General features: G+C 47.2%; 2 protein-coding genes across 4 annotated transcripts in view; one reads left to right on the top strand and one right to left on the bottom strand.

Annotated features, from left to right (window-relative positions):
* The window catches only part of PRPF3 (pre-mRNA processing factor 3), a 50,715-nt gene extending 42,294 nt beyond the window's left edge, over positions 1-8,421 (bottom strand). Inside the window, exons 1-5 of one of the 2 annotated variants that reach the window (XM_075843385.1) lie at positions 8,327-8,421; positions 4,554-4,596; positions 2,574-2,699; positions 2,323-2,397; positions 1,453-1,581 (exon numbers count right to left, since the gene is read on the bottom strand). In XM_075843385.1, the coding sequence (XP_075699500.1) occupies positions 1,453-1,581; positions 2,323-2,397; positions 2,574-2,699; positions 4,554-4,587 (364 nt within the window). In that variant the 5' untranslated portion in view covers positions 4,588-4,596; positions 8,327-8,421. Of the gene's footprint in view, positions 1-1,452; positions 1,582-2,322; positions 2,398-2,573; positions 2,700-4,553; positions 4,597-8,250 lie in introns of both variants that reach the window. The other variant, XM_075843384.1, reaches the window with a different exon arrangement.
* On the top strand, positions 8,391-14,498 carry MRPS21 (mitochondrial ribosomal protein S21). Of its 2 annotated transcripts, none has more exons than XM_075843389.1 (3): positions 8,391-8,506; positions 8,920-9,011; positions 14,113-14,498. In XM_075843389.1, exons 2-3 carry the CDS (start codon positions 8,929-8,931, stop codon positions 14,291-14,293), a joined length of 264 nt encoding a protein of 87 aa, XP_075699504.1. In that variant the 5' UTR covers positions 8,391-8,506; positions 8,920-8,928; the 3' UTR covers positions 14,294-14,498. The 2 variants fall into 2 exon arrangements, with proteins under 2 accessions (XP_075699504.1, XP_075699505.1); XM_075843390.1 differs by lacking the exon at positions 8,391-8,506 and adding an exon at positions 8,596-8,702.
* Positions 14,499-19,255: the final 4,757 nt, after the last annotated feature.

Raw genomic sequence — 19,255 nt, 5'->3', positions numbered from 1 at the left:
AATGTGTATCTAATTGATTATAACTTCTGTGTTCTTCGGCAGGGAACAGGTTAACAGAATCTATAATCAATGATACATCCCTCTCATCCCGTCACCACCTCAGCCGGTCTGCAACATTGCAGACGAGAGCAGTGTAAATTGCAACAGGGCCAGGCAGATAGCGCATCAAGGCCGGATTCACACGACCGTGATTGGGCTGTGAGAAACGCTCCTTGTGTCAACCAGATTTCCCAGCCCGACCACGGTACCTGGCATCATAGACATTTAGGCTAAAGCCACATGACAGTGAAAAAAAAAATAGCCATTAAAAACCGATCAACTGTAAGATTTTTGTTTCCATTTTGCATCAGTGTCTTCAAATCTTCACCCATTTCCAGTCCGTCTGTCCGTTTGTCATCCATTTGCCAGTCTTTTTTCATGGCCGTTAAGAAAAAATGGATGGATTTTATTTGTCAGGGCTTTTTTGTCCCAATCCCGTGAAAACACCACAGTGCCCATGTAGATGGTGCCGCAATGTCCCTGTAAATAGTGCCACAGTGCCTACATAGTGCATAATATAAAGTGACATAGTGCCCACATATAAAGTGCCAGAACCCACATAGATAGTGCCACAGTGCCCATGTAGATAGTACCACAGTGCCCATGTAGATAGCACCATCCCACCCACCCCTGTAGCTCCCTCTAGGAGAGGAATCCCCGCTGTCAATCACTGCCCATATATGGACAGTGACGTCAGGAGCTTTCATTAAGAGTGGAATCCCCTGCCAGAGCGTTGGCAACGCTCTGGCTGGGGATTCTGCTCCAGGAGTAGCCCCTGATGTCACTGTCCATATATGGACAGTGATGTAAGAGGCTTTCCCAAGACAGGAGTCCCCAGCCAGAGATCTTGTGATGCTCTCGCCGGGGACTCCTCATCTAAAGAGAACCTCTGAAGTCACTGTCCATATGTGGACAGAGATGTCAGGGACTCCCTCTAGGAGCGGAATCCCCAACAGATCGTCGGCTACACTGTGGCCGGGGATTCCGCTCCTAAAGGGAGCTACAGTACCGATATCTATAGGGGGTGGTTGTGCTATCTACTGGGGGGTTGCTATCTACAAGGGGGGTTGCTATCTACATGGGGGTGTGGCAATATACTAGGAGTCCCTGTATCCCAACGGAACTAATGTTTCATTCTGAATCATTTTGTTCAGTACAGAACAGAAATTCTGTGGGGAAGCAGGGACAGAACAGGGAGCAGATGGGGACAGAACGGGGCGCAGCTTCTCAAATGGAGTGGACCAGGAACAGCGCGATGGCACCACTAGAGAATCGATTCAACAATTCTGTTAAAAAACAGAATTGTCAGAGGCCTTGAGGGGAATGAATCTAATTAATGTGATTAATCGCCCAGCCCTAATTCAATAATACGTATAATTCGATGAGTTAGATTAAACAGAAATAAATTTTTACCTGCATAGATTGATGCCATCGCAGCAATCACTATGTATGTTCGGCCCTCCTTTCCCAGAAGGTTGGGAGCAAGAACAAGTGTGGAGCAGCGAAAGTAGGAAGATGCCGCCCATCCAATAGCAAATAACCCTAAAGGAGTAACAAACATGAGTAAAAAGCTCCAAGACAGCACAACATATATGTACAAACCTGAAGAGCACAGGCAGTGAGACATAACATCCCTTCTCTGTGTACATCGAAAAAATGACAACATATATGTACAGTTAAGATGTCCCCCCCCCCCCTCCAAAACATCACCCCATCTTACATTACTGGAAAGTCCCTTCATCTTCCTCCCTCTCATTGGGATATTGGAGCCATTGACAATATGGAAGAAATGACAAAAGAAAGTTCTGATGACATCACTTCCTGGTCTGATTTCGGTCAGGTGTGGTGATGTCATGGAGAACTTACATGGATCCAAATCACTATATACATGTAAGTCCCCACACTAGAATGTACATACCTCCCAACTTTCAAGTAATGCAAATGGAAACAAAAAGGAAAATTTATACATAGTGCCTCCCCCATACAGTACGGTATATCGGGCCGATGTTGTGTCACAACTGTCCACAGCAACAGGAATTCCTCTTCCTAGACTTGAGAGGCACAGTTCTGATGGCTGGTTAAAGCACCAGACAGAATCAAGGGCAGTCCTCCCTGATACAGGGGTAACGTCCTGGATAAATCACTGGCTTAGATAAGGTCTGCTGGTTTGCTGAGCTGCTTGCTACTTTGCTTCTCTCTCTGTCACATGTAGGGAGGCTCCTGCCCCGACACGCACACGCACGTATACTGTATGGTTTACCATCTCACGCCTGGAGAATTTACCTGGTATAACGTATATCATTCTTATCTTCTGCTCCTCATCCACATTCATTGGCAGCAGCAGCAAAATGTAGACACCTGCAGACATCAATATAAAGCAGGCAACATATTAAAATTAGACACACGAGATGCCACCTGCAGGTATGAGGCCTTCATCTAATCACACACATGAAACATGCCATGGACAGATGTGTAGCATGATCATCTTCCATACATTCTCCTCCTATCTCATCATCAGACTCATTCATCATTACCAAGTCCTAGGATGGATCCGAACGTGGCTCTTAGAATGAGCCTTGAGACCTGGAACTCTTCATTGTTGCTGTACAGGAAGCGGAAACAGACATCATGGAGGACGGCCGCACAGATCCGCTTCAGAGCTGGAAGAGAGGAAACCACCAGTGAGGGGCAGGAGGCCATTTACCTGTCATCCACTTCTACACGAGACCCCTCCATCCACCAGTAATGGAGAAGCATAATAAACTGGAGCCATGGATGTCCCACATCTACGCATACAGTGCATTCGGAAAGTCTTCAGACCCTTTCACTTTTTTCACATTTTGTTATGTGCTAAAATAAAAAATAAAAAACAAGCTATTCCCCATCATTCTGTACCCAATACCTCATAATGATAAAATGAAAACAGAATTTTAGAAATTTTTGCTAATTTATTAAAAATGAAAAAGCTCAAATTTCGCATGGACTTCAGTTTTCAGACCCTTTGCTATGACACTTGAAATTTAGCTCTGGGGTCTCCCATTTCTCTAGATCATCTTTGAAATGTTTCTGCACCTTGATTGGAGTCCATCTGTGGTAAATGAATTTGATTGGACATGATTTGGAAAGACACACCCCTGTCTATATAAGGTCTCACAGCTGACAATGTATATCAGAGCAAAAACCAAGCCATGATGAGGATAGAACTGACTGTAGGGCTCAGAGACCGGATTGTGTGGAGGCACAGATCATGGAGAAGGGTACAAAAAAATTACTGCTACACTGAAAGTTCCCAAGAGCACAGTGGCCTCCATAATTCTTAAATGGAAGAAGTTTGGAACAACCAGGTTCCTTCATGAAGCTGATCACCCCACCAAGCTAAGTAATCGGAGGATAAGACCTTGGTAAGAGAGGTGACCAAGAACCCAATGATCACTCTGGCTGAGCTCCAAATATCCTGTGTGTAGATGGGAGAAACTTCCGGAAGGCCAACCATCACTGCAGCACTCCACCAATCTGGGCTTTATGGCAGAGTGGCCAGAAAGAAGCTTCTCCTCAGTAAAAGACACATGAAAGCCCGCCAGGAGTTTGGAAAAAAAACACCTAAAGGACTCTCAGACTGGGAGAAACAAGATTCTGTGGTCTGATGAAACCAAGATTGAACTTTTTGGCCTCAATTCTAAGGGTCCTGTCTGGAGGAAACCTGGCACTGCTCATCACCTGCCCAATACCATCCCTACAGTGAAGCATGGTGGTGGCCGCATCATGCTGTGGGGGGTGTTTTTCAGCGGCTGGGACAGGGATACTGGTCCGGGACGATGAATGAAGCAAAGTACAGAGATATTCTTAATGAAAACCAGATCTAGAGTGCTCTGGACCTCAGACTGAGCAGAAGGTTCTCCTTCCAACAAGACAATGACCCTGAGCACACAGCCAAGACGACACAGGAGTGGCGGGGGGACAAATCTCTGAATGTCCTTGAGTGGCCCAGCCAGAGTCCTGGCTTAAACCCAATTGAACATCTCTGGAGAGACCTGAAAATGGCCGTCCACCGACGTCCCCATCCAACACACAGAGCTTGAGAGGATCTGCAGAGAAGAATGGCAGAAAATCCCCAAATCCAGGTGTACAAACCTTGCGGCATCAAACCCAAGAAGACTGGAGACGGTTATCACTGCCAAAGGGGCTTCACCTAAGTAAAGGGTCTGAATATTTATGTCAATGCAATATTTTAGTTTTTCCTTTTCAATATTTAGCAAAGATTTCTAACATTCTGGTTTCACGTTATCATTATGGGGTATTGAGTGCAGAATGATGGGGAAAAACTTTTTGATTTTATTTTAGCACAAGGATCAACATAACAAAATGTGAAAAAACTGAAAGGGTCTGAAGACTTTCCGAATGCATTGTATATAACTGGCAGTGTTCCCCCGGCAGGATGTACATATTGATGTATGTGGTGATCTGAGCTGCTGGACATGAAGCCTCCACACTGGAGATAGACGTCGCGCTCTTACTTGTGTTTGGTCTTTTTTCTCGTCTTCTAGGCATGATGTCGACCTATCCAAACAATAAGAGGCAACTACAAGTCAGAAATGTCAGCCGGGGGGTGGGGGGTTTAACTAGAAATGACATAGTGCCCCTGACAACAATAGTGCCAGATAGATAGTGACCCAGGCAACAATAGTGCACCACTTGGTGCCCCACACAGTAATAGTGCCCCCTTTAGAACCCACACTAATAGATTTCCTCTTAGTGCCCCACATCGTAATAGTTGCCCTTTTAGGACCCAACCTGTAATAGTTCTCATATTATTGCCCCACATAGTATTAGTGCAGACTATAGACCCCACATAGTGATAGTGTCCCCTATAGACCCCACACAGTAATAGTGTCCCCTATAGACCCCACACAGTAATAGTGTCCCCTATAGACCCCACACACTAATGTGTCCCCTATAGACCCCACACAGTAATAGTGTCCCCTTTATGACCCACTCTGTAGTAGTTCTCGTATTATTGCCCCACATAGTAATAGTGCCCCTATAGATCCCACATAGTAATAGTGCCCCTATAGACCCCACACAGTAATAGTGCCCTCTTCAGGACCTATCCTGAAATAATTCTCATGTTATTGCCCCACATAGTAATAGTGCCCCCTATAGACCCCACATAGTAATAGTGCCCCCTATAGACCCCACATAGTAATAGTGCCGACTATAGACCCCACACATTAATGTGTCCCCTACAGACCCCACACAGTAATAGTGACCCCTTTAGGACCCACTTTGTAGTAGTTCTCGTATCATTGCCCCACATAGTAATAGTGCCCCTATAGATCCCACATAGTAATAGTGCCCCTATAGACCTCACACAGTAATAGTGCCCCTTTTAGACCCCCTCTTAGTGCCCCACATCGTAAAAGTGTGCCCTTTAGGACCCACCCTGTAATAGTTGTATTTTTGCCCCTCATAGTAATAGTGCCCCCTATAGACCCCACACAGTAATAGTGCCCTCTTCAGGACCTATCCTGAAATAATTCTCATGTTATTGCCCCACATAGTAATAGTGCCCCCTATAGACCCCACATAGTAATAGTGCCCCCTATAGACCCCACATAGTAATAGTGCCGACTATAGACCCCACACACTAATGTGTCCCCTATAGACCCCACACAGTAATAGTGACACCTTTAGGACCCACTTTGTAGTAGTTCTCGTATCATTGCCCCATATAGTAATAGTGCCCCTATAGACCTCACACAGTAATAGTGCCCCTTTTAGACCACCTCTTAGTGCCCCACATCGTAAAAGTGTCCCCTTTAGGACCCACCCTGTAATCGTTCTATTTTTGCCCCTCATAGTAATAGTGCCCCCTATAGACCCCACACAGTAATAGTGTCCTCTTCCGTACCTATCCCGTAATAGTTCTCATGTTATTGCCCCACATAGTAATAGTGCCTCCTATAGACCCCACATAGTAATAGTGCCCCTTTTAGACCCCCTCTTAGTGCCAACATCGTAAAAGTGTCCCCTTTAGGACCCACCCTGTAATCGTTCTATTTTTGCCCCTCATAGTAATAGTGCCCCCTATAGACCACACACAGTAATAGTGTCCTCTTCAGGACCTATCCTGAAATAATTCTCATGTTATTGCCCCACATAGTAATAGTGCCCCTTACAGACCCCACATAGTAATAGTGCCCCCTACAGACCCCACATAGTAATAGTGCCCCCTATAGACCCCACATAGTAATAGTGCCGACTATAGACCCCACACACTAATGTGTCCCCTATAGACCCCACACAGTAATAGTGACACCTTTAGGACCCACTTTGTAGTAGTTCTCGTATCATTGCCCCATATAGTAATAGTGCCCCTATAGACCTCACACAGTAATAGTGCCCCTTTTAGACCACCTCTTAGTGCCCCACATCGTAAAAGTGTCCCCTTTAGGACCCACCCTGTAATCGTTCTATTTTTGCCCCTCATAGTAATAGTGCCCCCTATAGACCCCACACAGTAATAGTGTCCTCTTCCGTACCTATCCCGTAATAGTTCTCATGTTATTGCCCCACATAGTAATAGTGCCTCCTATAGACCCCACATAGTAATAGTGCCCCTTTTAGACCCCCTCTTAGTGCCAACATCGTAAAAGTGTCCCCTTTAGGACCCACCCTGTAATCGTTCTATTTTTGCCCCTCATAGTAATAGTGCCCCCTATAGACCACACACAGTAATAGTGTCCTCTTCAGGACCTATCCTGAAATAATTCTCATGTTATTGCCCCACATAGTAATAGTGCCTCCTATAGACCCCACATAGTAATAGTGCCCCCTATAGACCCAACATAAATAGTGCCCCTTTTAGACCCCCTCTTAGTGCCCCACATCGTAAAAGTGTCCCCTTTAGGACCCACCCTGTAATCGTTCTATTTTTGCCCCTCATAGTAATAGTGCCCCCTATAGACCCCACACAGTAATAGTGTCCTCTTCAGGACCTATCCTGAAATAATTCTCATGTTATTGCCCCACATAGTAATAGTGCCTCCTATAGACCCCACATAGTAATAGTGCCCCCTATAGACCCCACATAGTAATAGTGCCTCCTATAGACCCCACATAGAAATAGTGCCCCTTTTAGACCCCCTCTTAATGCCCCACATAGTAATAGTGTCCCCTTTAGGACCCACCCTGTAATAATTATTGCCCCACACTGTAAGGCTTTGTTTACACTGAGGAATTTTTTCGGTTATACCCGTCGCAAAATTCCGCCTCCCTGTCATTTCAATGGGAGACGGACGCTTCTTTTTCCCGCTAGTTGATTTTTTTCAGCTAACGGACAAAAGAGGCGTCCTGCCCGATCTTTGGGTGGATTCCGCCCAAACCTCCCATTGAAGTGAATGGGAGTAGGAATCTTCCTGCTGACGGCAGAAATAATTCTGTGACTAATTTTGCGGCGAAACCCGCCAAGCAAAATCCGCCGTGTGAACATAGCCTAATGTCTTATTCTCACGAACGGGATATTCGGCTGTGTTGCAACCGTTTTGTTATCGGCCATCAAACGGCTGCATTAAAATCAATGTACGTCCATGGGGCTATTCACAACCCCGTTTTTTAGCGGACCTTGTGAATGGCCTGTGAAATAATAGGATGTTCTATTTTTACGGATCCCTCAAAAGACTCAAGTCTATGAAGGGTCTGTGATATCGGGTCCCGCACGGATGCAAATTGGTTGTGAAAAACGTTTAGGACCCACCCTGTAATAGTTCTCATATTTTTGTCCCTCATAGTAATAGTGCCCCCTATAGAGCCGACAGTAATAATGCCCCTTAAGGACCCCCCCTCCTGCAATAATTATTACCCCACACAATTATAGTGCCCCTAAAGATCCCACACGAGTAATAGTGCTCCCATTGCGCCCCACGCATTGGGGACTTGCAGTTGGCTCTGTGGCTGGCACATAATGGGGGGGCTCTGTGACCGCCACACATAGGGGGCTCTGTGGCAGGCACACACAGGGGGCTCTGTGGCAGGCACACACAGGGGGCTCTGTGGCAGGCACACACAGGGGGCTCTGTGGCTGGCACACATAGGGGTCTCTGTGACTGGCATACATAGGGGGCTCTGTGACTGGCACACACAGGGGGCTCTGTGGCTGGCACACATAGGGGGCTCTGCGGCAGATACTAATTTCTTTGTAATCACTGGCAGAACCTCTTTCACTGGTCACATAGAGTAACTGGCAGGGAACAGTGAAAACCGCTTATAGGGAAATAGACTCAAATTTAACCGGCGGAGGGCGGAGTTACGGGCGGGAAAACATCTGCGTATTAGTTTGGTCACATGACAGCGGAGACGCGGGCTGTTGGATTCAGGGGGCGGGGCTTCTTATAACATGCGCAGTTTTGTAAAACTGAGAAGTCGATGCTACCACCGGTGAGGTAGGGGACCCGGACTGGTGTTACCACAGGTAATATTGATGAGGCCTGCCGGGACCCGGTCATATAACTGTGAGCGGAGAACATGTGGTTTTTATGTAGAAAACTACATTTCCCGACATGCCTTGCTCTATGTCTACAACTCCCGGCATTCTTTGCTGTCATAGTGGGCCTGGCGGCGTGTGCAGGACGCCTGGATATTCTCTGCAACCTTGAGCAGATATATTTGTAAGCAGTCTTGTCGTTATATACGTAGTATAGTCGGCCTAGGCAGTCGAGGAACTACAAGTCCCAGCATGACCTTTTGCTCCGTGTATGAAATTGATTATCCACAAGCTGCCAGGGTATGCTGGGACTTGTAGTGCCACACCACAGCTCTAGTTACATGTGTATGACAGTAATAGTACTGAGGTAAAGATAACAATGATGGTTTTTACTTTCACAGGGGCAAGAGATGGCAAATCATCTGAAGTTCATCGCCCGCACGGTGATGGTGCAGAATGGAAACGTGGACGCCGCTTATAAGACACTGAACAGGTGAATGACAGGACGGGGTTAAGTATCAATGATACCTGCCTGTATATCGCAATACATTTCCACCAACAATCTTCCTGTAAAACGTCTTTTTTTGTTTGTTTTGGAGTTGCAATGTCTTATCTGTCTCTGGGAAAGCTGGGTGACCACAAGAACGTCCCCCATTCTCACTCCCGTTAGCCCCTATTCACATGGCAGGGTTTCTCAGCCGTTTTATGGTCGTTTTTTTATAATGTCCGTCAAACGTCAAAATTCACACCAAATGGGGCTATTCACACGGCTAATTTTTTGATGCCCCGTTTTTCCGAGCCGTCAAAAAATGGAACAAGCTTTATTTTGGGCCGTTCTCACCGCCATACCACTTCCATCTCTATGGGGGTGTGTGGCACTACCTACACGGGGAGGGGGGCTGTGTGGCACTACCTACACGGGGAGGGGGGCTGTGTGGCACTACCTACACGGGGAGGGGGGCTGTGTGGCACTACCTACACGGGGAGGGGGGCTGTGTGGCGCTACCTACACGGGGAGGGGGGCTGTGTGGCGGTACCTACACGGGGAGGGGGGCTGTGTGGCGCTACTTACACGGGGAGGGGGGGCTGTGTGGCGCTACTTACACGGGGAGGGGGGGCTGTGTGGCGCTACTTACACGGGGAGGGGGGGCTGTGTGGCGCTACCTACACGGGGAGGGGGGGCTGTGTGGCGCTACCTACACGGGGAGGGGGGGCTGTGTGGCGGTACCTACACGGGGAGGGGGGCTGTGTGGCGCTACTTACACGGGGAGGGGGGGCTGTGTGGCGCTACTTACACGGGGAGGGGGGGCTGTGTGGCGCTACTTACACGGGGAGGGGGGGCTGTGTGGCGCTACCTACACGGGGAGGGGGGGCTGTGTGGCGCTACCTACACGGGGAGGGGGGGCTGTGTGGCGCTACCTACACGGGGAGGGGGGGGCTGTGTGGCGCTACCTACACGGGGAGGGGGGGGCTGTGTGGCGCTACCTACACGGGGAGGGGGGGGCTGTGTGGCGCTACCTACACGGGGAGGGGGGGCTGTGTGGCTCTACCTACACGGGGAGGGGGGCTGTGTGGCGCTACCTACACGGGGAGGGGGGGCTGTGTGGCGCTACCTACACGGGGGAAGGGGGGCTGTGTGGCGCTACCTACACGGGTGATGGGGGGGCTGTGTGGCGCTACCTACACGGGGGAGGGGGGGGGCTGTGTTGCGCTACTTACACGGGGGAGGGGGGGGCTGTGTGGCGCTACCTACACGGGGGGCTGTGTGGTGCTACCTACGCAGGGGGGGGGCTGTGTGGTGCTACCTACGCAGGGGGGGGGCTGTGTGGCGCTACTTACACGGGGGAGGGGGGGCTGTGTGGCGCTGCCTACACGGGGAGGGGGGGGCTGTGTGGCGCTACTTACACGGGGGAGGGGGGGGCTGTGTGGCGCTACCTACACGTGGGGGGGCTCTGGCGCTACCTACACGTGGGGGGGTTCTGGCGCTACCTACACGTGGGGGGGTTCTGGCGCTACCTACACGGGGGGGGGCTGTGTGGCGCTATCTACATAAAAAAATCTCACATGCACTTCGTGCTGTGCGGAGAGCGCGAGCTGCAGAAAACATGGCCGTTATTTGGATCACATCCAAGTGACGCCCATGTTTTACACGGCCCCAGCTGTTTGGCCGTGAGAATGGCCCTAAAAAGGTATTTTTCCATTTTTAGACCGTCCGGTAAAAAGGGTCGTCAAAAAATTGTCTGTTTTGAATGGCCCCATTTGGGGTGAATTGTCTTTACTGCAGCCGTGTGAACAGGGCCTTAGAGCTGTCATGCTGTTTCCAGAAATCCCAAGCAGCAAGTCAGCCTTATGTCGTCACATGGGACCAAGTTGGGAAAAAAAATGATGTAAATTTGCGTCTCAGGAATCTAGGAAAGCTGAGTGACCGCTTCAAAAAGTTTTACACCTCGAATTACGCCTGAAAAGCCGGCTCCAATACGTCGGCAAACATCTTCCCATTGCTTTCAATAGGTCTTACGATGTTCTGTGCAGACGAGCTGTCATTTTACGCGACGCTGTCAAAAGGTTGGCGCGTAAAATTACAGCCTCGTCAAAAGAAGTTCAGGACACTTCTTGGGACGTAATTGGAGCGAGAGAAATTGTATTTTTTTTCCCCCCGGAGTTTGGGTGTAAAAAAAATAAATAAATGCTTTCTATGGCATGAATATAGGAAAAAGCGATTCTCAGCATTGCTTTTCCGGTTTATTTTTTATCCCGTTCACGTTTCACGCGAAATAACCTGTTAGATTAATTCTTCAGGTTATTATGGTAGTGTAAATACCTAATATGTGTAGGTTTTTGGTTTTTATGGGGTTAAAGGGGGTGTCGCAACTGGACAACGCCTTTCGTCAGTGGCTATTGCCATGGAGAGCCGCGGATGGCCACATATTTACCCTGCGTCAGGGCACCCATTCTTCACTCTGCCCATGTAATGGGTGACTTGTAATACATTGTGACGACATGGCGGCCAGAGTTGGGGCCGTTCCGTTATTCGGGGGTCCTGCTTCTATGATCCATATGGGAACATTGCGGCTGATAACCGTCAGATGGGCTGGATTAAAAGGGTTTTTATGTAAATTAAAGGGATTTTCCCATAATTAATATTTATCACCTATCCACAGGATACGTAGGTAATAAATACTTGGTCAGTAAGGGTCCGACCGCTAAGATCCCAAAAACGAGCTTACCCTTACACGTCCCTGTGTGCCCCATATAAACGGCCACTGCTCCATTTATTTTCTATGGGGCTGCCGTAGATAGCTTAGCGGCAGTCCCGAGCGTGCACAGTACCGCCACCATTCATATGGGGCGTACAGGGACGGCCAGCTAAACCAACTGTTGGGATCGGTGGGGGTCCCAGCGGTTAGACCCCCGCAATCAGTTATTTATCACCTATCCATGTAATAAACGGTGATCAAAAAGTCGTACGAACCCAAAATGTACCAATAAAAACGACCGCTCGATCCGCAATAAAATAAGCCCTCGCGCCACTTTACTGACGGAAAAATAAAAAAAAGTTATGGCTCTTGGAAGGCAGGGGGTGAAAAATGAAAAGGCAAAAAATGGCTCAGTCCTGACGGGGTTAAAGGAATTGCTGCCGATGTTCCATGTCTGCGACTTTCCAGTATATATTGGTGGAGATTTATCCAAACTGGTGCAAAGGAAAAGTGGGGTAGTTGTCCATAGCAACCAATCAGATTGCTTCTTTCATTTTCAACAGGGCTGCTGAAAAATGACAGCTTGAACCTGATTGGTTGCTATGGGCAACTACCCCACTTTTCCTTTGCATCAGTATTGAGATATCTCCGCTGACGTATTTCAAATGTTTCACTGTTTTCACAATCTCCGCTTGTTGTCAGTGAGTAGGAACGGACTTACACTGCAGAAGCAGAAAACCCATACAGCATTTATAATGCTCACAGCTGAGGGTTTGCTACCATTGCGTCCAGTGTAGACAAACCTCGGAGCTGAACAGATCGGCAGCGCAAATCTCTTGACTTTCGTGACTGTTTACTACAATGTATCTGACTGGAGACGAGCCTGTTTAGCTCTCACGTGGTACAGTTGTAGCAAACCCTCAGCTGTGAGACGTATTAGACTCTGGGTGTAAACAAGGGCTGTTCCCAATTACTGACGGCAAGCAGAGAGTTGCATTTATTCATTTGCGTCTTTCCTCTTGCGTTTTTTTTTTTCACCTGCGTTTTTCCTCTTGCGTTTCTTTCACTTGCGTTTTTTTCTTTCACTTGCTATTTATTGTTTGTTTTTTTTTTATTGATTTTTTTTGAGCAGGGAGAGGCGGACTAATTCTACGGTCGTGTGCATGGGGGTCTTACATCGTCAAGAATGGACCGGTCACAGATCAGCCTGTTTCTGCTGAAATACTCTGTGCTGTCACTTTGGCTTCTCACCATCCCTACATAAAGAGTTTTTTTGTTTTTGTTTTTTTTTAACCATTTACATTCATGGCATGTGGATAGGATATACCATAAAAGTATGATTGGTACAGGTCTGTCCTCTGGGGCCCTCACCAGTCGCTAAAGCAAAGGGGACGTGGACCTCTTCTAAGCCCCGTACCCCTTCTCCTCCTATCGGCTGCATTTATGGAGCCACCTGCCAAGTCAATAGACTATAATAGAGAGGCGTTGGTAAAGCAGGATTTGTAGCAACACCATGGCTACTTACCACTGAGCCAACATGCTGCCCATCCCGTGTGTAGTGCAGCCACCACCCCATAGTGGTGCCAGTACTTGATCATTCAGGCGTATTCCCAGAATTGATTACCTGTCCACAGGATTGGTATTGAGTGTGTAAACGCTGGGACGCCCACCGATCATTAGAACGAGGGTCATGAAGTGGATGATACTTCTCGTCAGAGCGCCCAGCTAGTAATAGTAAACACGCTCCGATGTACACACATAATACACGCCCAGTTGGACTTTTACTTTTAAACACGCCCACTTGTACTTTTGCGAGCCTCATTTTCATAAATACAAAAATGGTCATAACTTGGCCAAAAATGCTCGTTTTTTAAAAATAAAAACGTTACTGTAATCTACATTGCAGCGCCGATCTGCTGCAATAGCAGATAGGGGCTGCAAAATCTGGTGACAGAGCCTCTTTAATTTCACTTTTTTTATTTTTATACACAGTTTAGTAGCCCCCCGAGGGGACATGAACCAGGGATTGTTGGAATGCTGGTACAATACACTGCACTACTAATGTATTGCAGTATATTTTCATTTCTACAGGCAGGACTTAATAGAGACAGCAGTCCTGGGGCCTTCATCAGGCCGCCGGACTACAAAGACAACCATTGTCACCCCCGATCTCACTGTCGGAGGGGGCTGCCCCCCTCTTTTCAATGCCTCAGATGCTGCGGTCGTGATCGACAGCAGCATTTGAGGCATTAAACAGCCAGGAACAGCGTAATCGCTGAGCGTACTCCAGACATCGGCACCCACACCAGGACGTAATGGCACGTCCAGGTGCGCAAAGGGGTTAAGGTTGCAGCCATGTTGGATGTATTGATCACGTCTCCTTTTCCCTCCTCCCAGGATCCTCACTGTGGAAGGAATAGTTGAAGAAGTCAAGCGGAGGCGATACTATGAGAAGCCATGTGACAAGAGGAGGAGGATAAAATATGAGACCTGTCAGCGGATCTATAACTCAGAGATGGCAAGAAAAATCGCATTCCTAAGTCGGAAGTCCCGTACGGACCCCTGGCCTGGCTGTTAGGGGAGTCCCCTATTTATAAGGGCAGGAATATGACCCTGGCATGGAGCTGGAGGCAGTGCCACGTATGGCTGCCAGTCTTGTGGTGCCGCCACTACGTGACATGACCGGTGTCAGAAGATATTGGACGTCAACCTCAGAATGGTTCAATCTGTGCAGTTTTAATTAAAGGATGATCAGAATAAACCTTTTTATTTTTTGTATAGTTTGTCTTGAGTTCCACGTGATTTGTTTTCTATGGTTCCTTTTACAGTGAAGCCCAACCCCCCCCCCCCCCCCCCCCACAGTAAATGTTATAACTAAACATGAGCCCCAACAGTGGGAATGGGATTTTTAGGAATACGATAAACTGTTAGGCCAGGTTGACGCAGCGTGTCCGACCTGGAACTCGCAGTACATTCCGTCCGAAAAAAATGCGTTGTTTTCGGACGGTTTTTCCGTTTAGAAAGACGTTCATACTTACACCCTTGGTCCTCCCAGTAGTCTGGCCACCTACTATGACGTTGCAGACAATGTGACGCTGCAGCAGTCACATGGGATGAAACTTCATACCGAGAGGCCGGACTGCAGGAAGGAGGGCATTCTGGGTAAGTGTTTTGTTTTTGCTGTAGTTGCGGTTTTTGCATCCCCATTGAATTCAATGGGGAAAATCCGCACCGGAAAATCAACAAAAACGGAGCAAAAATTGACATGCTGCGGAATGAAATTCCACACTTTTTTTTTTTTCCCGCAGCGTGGGCGTGACATTTTCTTTAATCTCATCCACTTTGCTGCTACTGTACCGTTACGGAAATTCCACAGCGTTTACGCTACGTGGAAACCCGGCCTTATGCTTAGTACTGGGTCTGGAGGGCGGGGCATGACACATGGATTCTCTGATTCCCCGTGTCATGCTCCACCCCCTCAGGCCGCCAACTCGCATAAAGCAGAGTGTACAGGACATAAGAAGTACAAAAACATCTTACCATTGAGTTTCAATAAAGGTAGAGCTTTGTTATAATTTTGCCATTCCAGAGAGCTCCGACACGTGGGTTGACACGAGACTCCGATTCCAGACGGTCATGATATGGCAGCATTTGGCCATGCGTAACCGCCCTGGTGCTGTTGAACTTAAAGGGGTTGTCTAGGATTAGAAAAACATGGCTGCATTCTACCAAAAATAGTATTACACCTGTCCGTGGGTTGTTTCTTGTATTGCTGCAATACCACTCGCAACCAGTGGGCGGATACAGAGGGAAACTGGCGGAACAAAGTCGTTGGCACCCTGCCAGTCACTTGTAGGACGCACATAGCCTTATGAGGGCTGTAATTTTATATTTTTTTGTGGTATCGGTTGTATATTTAAGTGGCATCTTTTTGGGGTACATATAAGGCTAGGGCTACGCTGACTGCGGATGACAAAAATATTTGGATTTCTTGCAACAAACGTGTCAACTTACATTACTGCGATAAATACAGCACAGTACAGCGTTCTTTGGACGTGCAACCTGTGTTGCGGCAAAAGTCGCCGTAGCCTGATGTGTACATTTTTGGGGAGTGGGTGAAAAAAACAATTCTGCCATTATTTTTTGGGGGTTTCGCTTTTACGATGTTCAGCATGACATATTACCGTTATTCTGCAGTATAAATGCGGTGAAACCAAAAATATATATATTTTATTTTAAAAAAAATGTTACTTTTTTTCTTTGTTTTGCTACTTTTAGATCAAATTTTTGGTGAAAAAAAAATGTGACAGATTTATCAAAACTATCTAAATCTAAGAGCAAAACTTATTTCTCATAGCAACCAATCAGTGCCGCTTTCATTTTTCCAGATCAACCTAAAAAAAATGTAACCTGAATTTTGATTGGTTGCTATGGGCAACAAGGAAAGTTTTTCTCTTGGATAGGTTTGAAAAATCTGCCCCGTTGTTTTTGTGTCGCTGCGTTTTAATGAGCCTTAATATTTATATTTTTCCTTCAACATATTCATCGTTTTTTGCGGGACGAGTTGTATTTTTTAATGTTACCATTTTGGGGTACGTATAATGTATGCATTTATACATTTCTTTGGAGGGGGGTGGAAAACAATACGTCAGCCATTGGTTTTGGGGTTTTGCTCTTACTGCGTTCACTGTGCGGTATAAATGTCATGTTAACCGCGGGTTCCTACGATAATGGCGATACCAAATGATCTAGTTTTCTTTTTTATGTTTTACTACTGCACGACAAAAACACTTAGGCCCCATGGACATGAATGTGCTTTTGCGGCCGCAATGTACCCGAAAATCCACGGGAGAATTGCGGCCCCATTCACCCCTATGGGGCCATGCACACGACCGTGGTTTCCACGGGCCGTGCATGGCCCAGGAGCCTGGACCGCAGAAAGAACGGACATGTTTTATAATGGACGCGGCCATGTGCACGGTCCACGATTTGCATTCCGCTATCGCATTTCTGGGGGCTGATGGGCTGGGATAGGGAGCCCCTCACCATGTCTAACCACTTAGATGACGCAACATAATACAACTGACACCTGCAGGTGATGGTGCGGACGCGGCTCCTGCGCCCGTGCCATCGCTATAAAGTAAATTTACGTAATTTTGTGGAAACTAGTTCCCAAGGCATAAATGTACGTCATAGGGTAGAACGGGGTTAAACATGCACGCTCGAGTGTCCATGTTGATTGTATGGAGAGTAGGGACTAGCCGCTGCCGGACCCGACCTTCAGTTGATGGATCACTTGTGCGACTGGCCGAACCCTGCGCTGTCCGTTTACTAGAGACCGGGTTTAAGCGCCTACCGCTCTGCAGGAGAAATGCCAACAAGACATTCGTTTTTAGGATCGGCAGGGGTCCCAGCGGTCAGATCCCCACCGATTGAAATGTTATGTCGCCGCCTAGCATACACTCTTAAGCCTTATTCAGGCGAATGTGGGGAAGCTTGGACGTGAAAAATGGTCGTTGGACCGTGTTGGTCCTGTTTTCATGGATCTCCGTAGACTTGAGTCTATGGAGGGATCCTTGAAAATGGACATGTTCTATTTATTAATGGATCCGTCACACGGTCTGTTGAAACAACGGCCGTGTGAACAGCCCCATTGAAATACATGTGTCCGCATGACGGCCGTTGTTTTAGCGGCCGTCACGCGGACGTATTCTACGTGCATCTGATCAAGGCCTTAGATGGGAATACCCCTTTCTAGCATCATTATTGCTCCCTCCCCCGACCACACTCTAATTTGATGAGCCAAGAATGGGATCTTATTAAGAATATATTGTTACCCACTAACAGCCGACCGAATGCCTCACATAATTTACCTCAGTGTAGAGAAATCCTAATATCCCCCTCTATGCCCTGTCAGGATTTTGTAATGACGCCAAGGTGTACCAAGATGGCCGACCACAAGTTATTTAGAGCCAGGGATTAGGACACATACATATGAAAATGTATTTAAAAAATGAGTAAATCATGTGAGAAAACTTCCGCTGTCCGGTTATGACCTTGTGTTCCTGTAAGAAATTGTCGTTCGTTTGCAGTTTCATATCCTTTAAAATAAAAAAATTGCAGAATCCAAAGGATGTATCTTCTTTATTAGACATTACCTCACGTGCCATATACCTATATATCTCTCGCTGTATAACGGCGCCAATAATGGTACTGAAGCTCCTCAGCAATGGAGTGTCACTTCTACTGTCTATATTCCTCGGCAGGGTCAGCCTTGCCCACCAGAGTAACAGAGGATCCTGCGGAGGGCTCAGGCTCTGGAAGAATAGTAGGTCCACCAGAAGAAAACCCCATTTGGAGGTGACTTTGGGGCCAGTCACTTGCCATTAGGGTCTATTTCTTATGGGATGATTCACAAATAATCTATTACACCTCATAGAAGACGTGTCCTACGTGAACAGGATAACAAAAATCAAGGGGCCTCCTAGGAAACGGGAGCCCTAGGCACTTGCCCAGTTTGCCTAAATGGCAGGGCTGTCTAACCTATTTGATGTAGGAAGCACTTTGGCCGCCTTTCTAGAATGGAGAGGGCTCAACCAATGTTCATGCTTGTCAGAACATGGCGTCTTTATATAGGAACACTCTTCCCCTCCATGATTTACCTCCTCAATGACCGTCAAGTAACTTTTCCTTTTAGAAATCGGCCTACAAAAAATGTGGTTACTGCAATCTGGAACTGACACTTGGCTTCTGAAATTGCTGTGCCATGTCAGATGGAAAGTGGAGGGTCCATTCAATATCGCAAACCGTTTCCATTTCGCAACCGTTTTGTGGACTCCATAGAAAGTAATGGTTCAGTGTGCTATCCCCAAAAACAACAACGGATAGGACATTGAAGAAAACAGTCGTGTGCATAGGTCCTAATGCCTCCACCAAATGTGCCCTTCACAAATAACAGTAACACCCAGAGTACCCCTTTAACAATTCAAAATGTCCCATTAAAGTGACAGCGCTCCTATAAGATCGATAAGGATAGCAACTTCCCCCACGACTGTACCAGTCAAAATGTCTCCATATTAGTGATAGCCAATGTGCCCCCATAACCGTGTCTGTCACAGTGCACCACGATAACAATGAAAGGTAAAATGTCCCCACAAAAACAACAACCTGAGCCCCCATAACATTAACAGCCAGAAAGTTTATAATAGTGACAGCCAGATTTCCCTCGTGACAGCCAGAAAGTCTATCATAGTGACAGCCAGAAAGTCTATCATAGTGACAGCCAGAAAGTCTATCATAGTGACAGCCAGAAAGTCTATCATAGTGACAGCCAGAAAGTCTATCATAGTGACAGCCAGAAAGTCTATCATAGTGACAGCCAGAAAGTCTATCATAGTGACAGCCAGAAAGTCTATCATAGTGACAGCCAGAAAGTCTATCATAGTGACAGCCAGATTGACCCATAAGTCTAAAATATTGAGTGTGAACTTTCCCCTGTAATGGTGACAGCCTCCATCACGGAGACCGTCACAAAGTCTAT

The sequence above is a fragment of the Rhinoderma darwinii genome, chromosome 12, assembly GCF_050947455.1.
Source record: "Rhinoderma darwinii isolate aRhiDar2 chromosome 12, aRhiDar2.hap1, whole genome shotgun sequence".
Classification (NCBI taxonomy): Eukaryota; Metazoa; Chordata; class Amphibia; order Anura; family Rhinodermatidae; genus Rhinoderma; species Rhinoderma darwinii.
The sequence above is the reverse complement of the archived record's forward strand: the minus strand, read 5'-3'. Positions and strand labels throughout refer to the sequence as shown.

Bases quoted from the DNA above. Each gene is read 5' to 3' on its own strand.
- MRPS21 (XM_075843389.1), top strand. From the start codon at position 8,929: ATGGCAAATCATCTGAAGTTCATCGCCCGCACGGTGATGGTGCAGAAT. The intron at 9,012-14,112 runs GTGAATGACAGG...CCCTCCTCCCAG, and splicing joins GCTTATAAGACACTGAACAG to GATCCTCACTGTGGAAGGAA.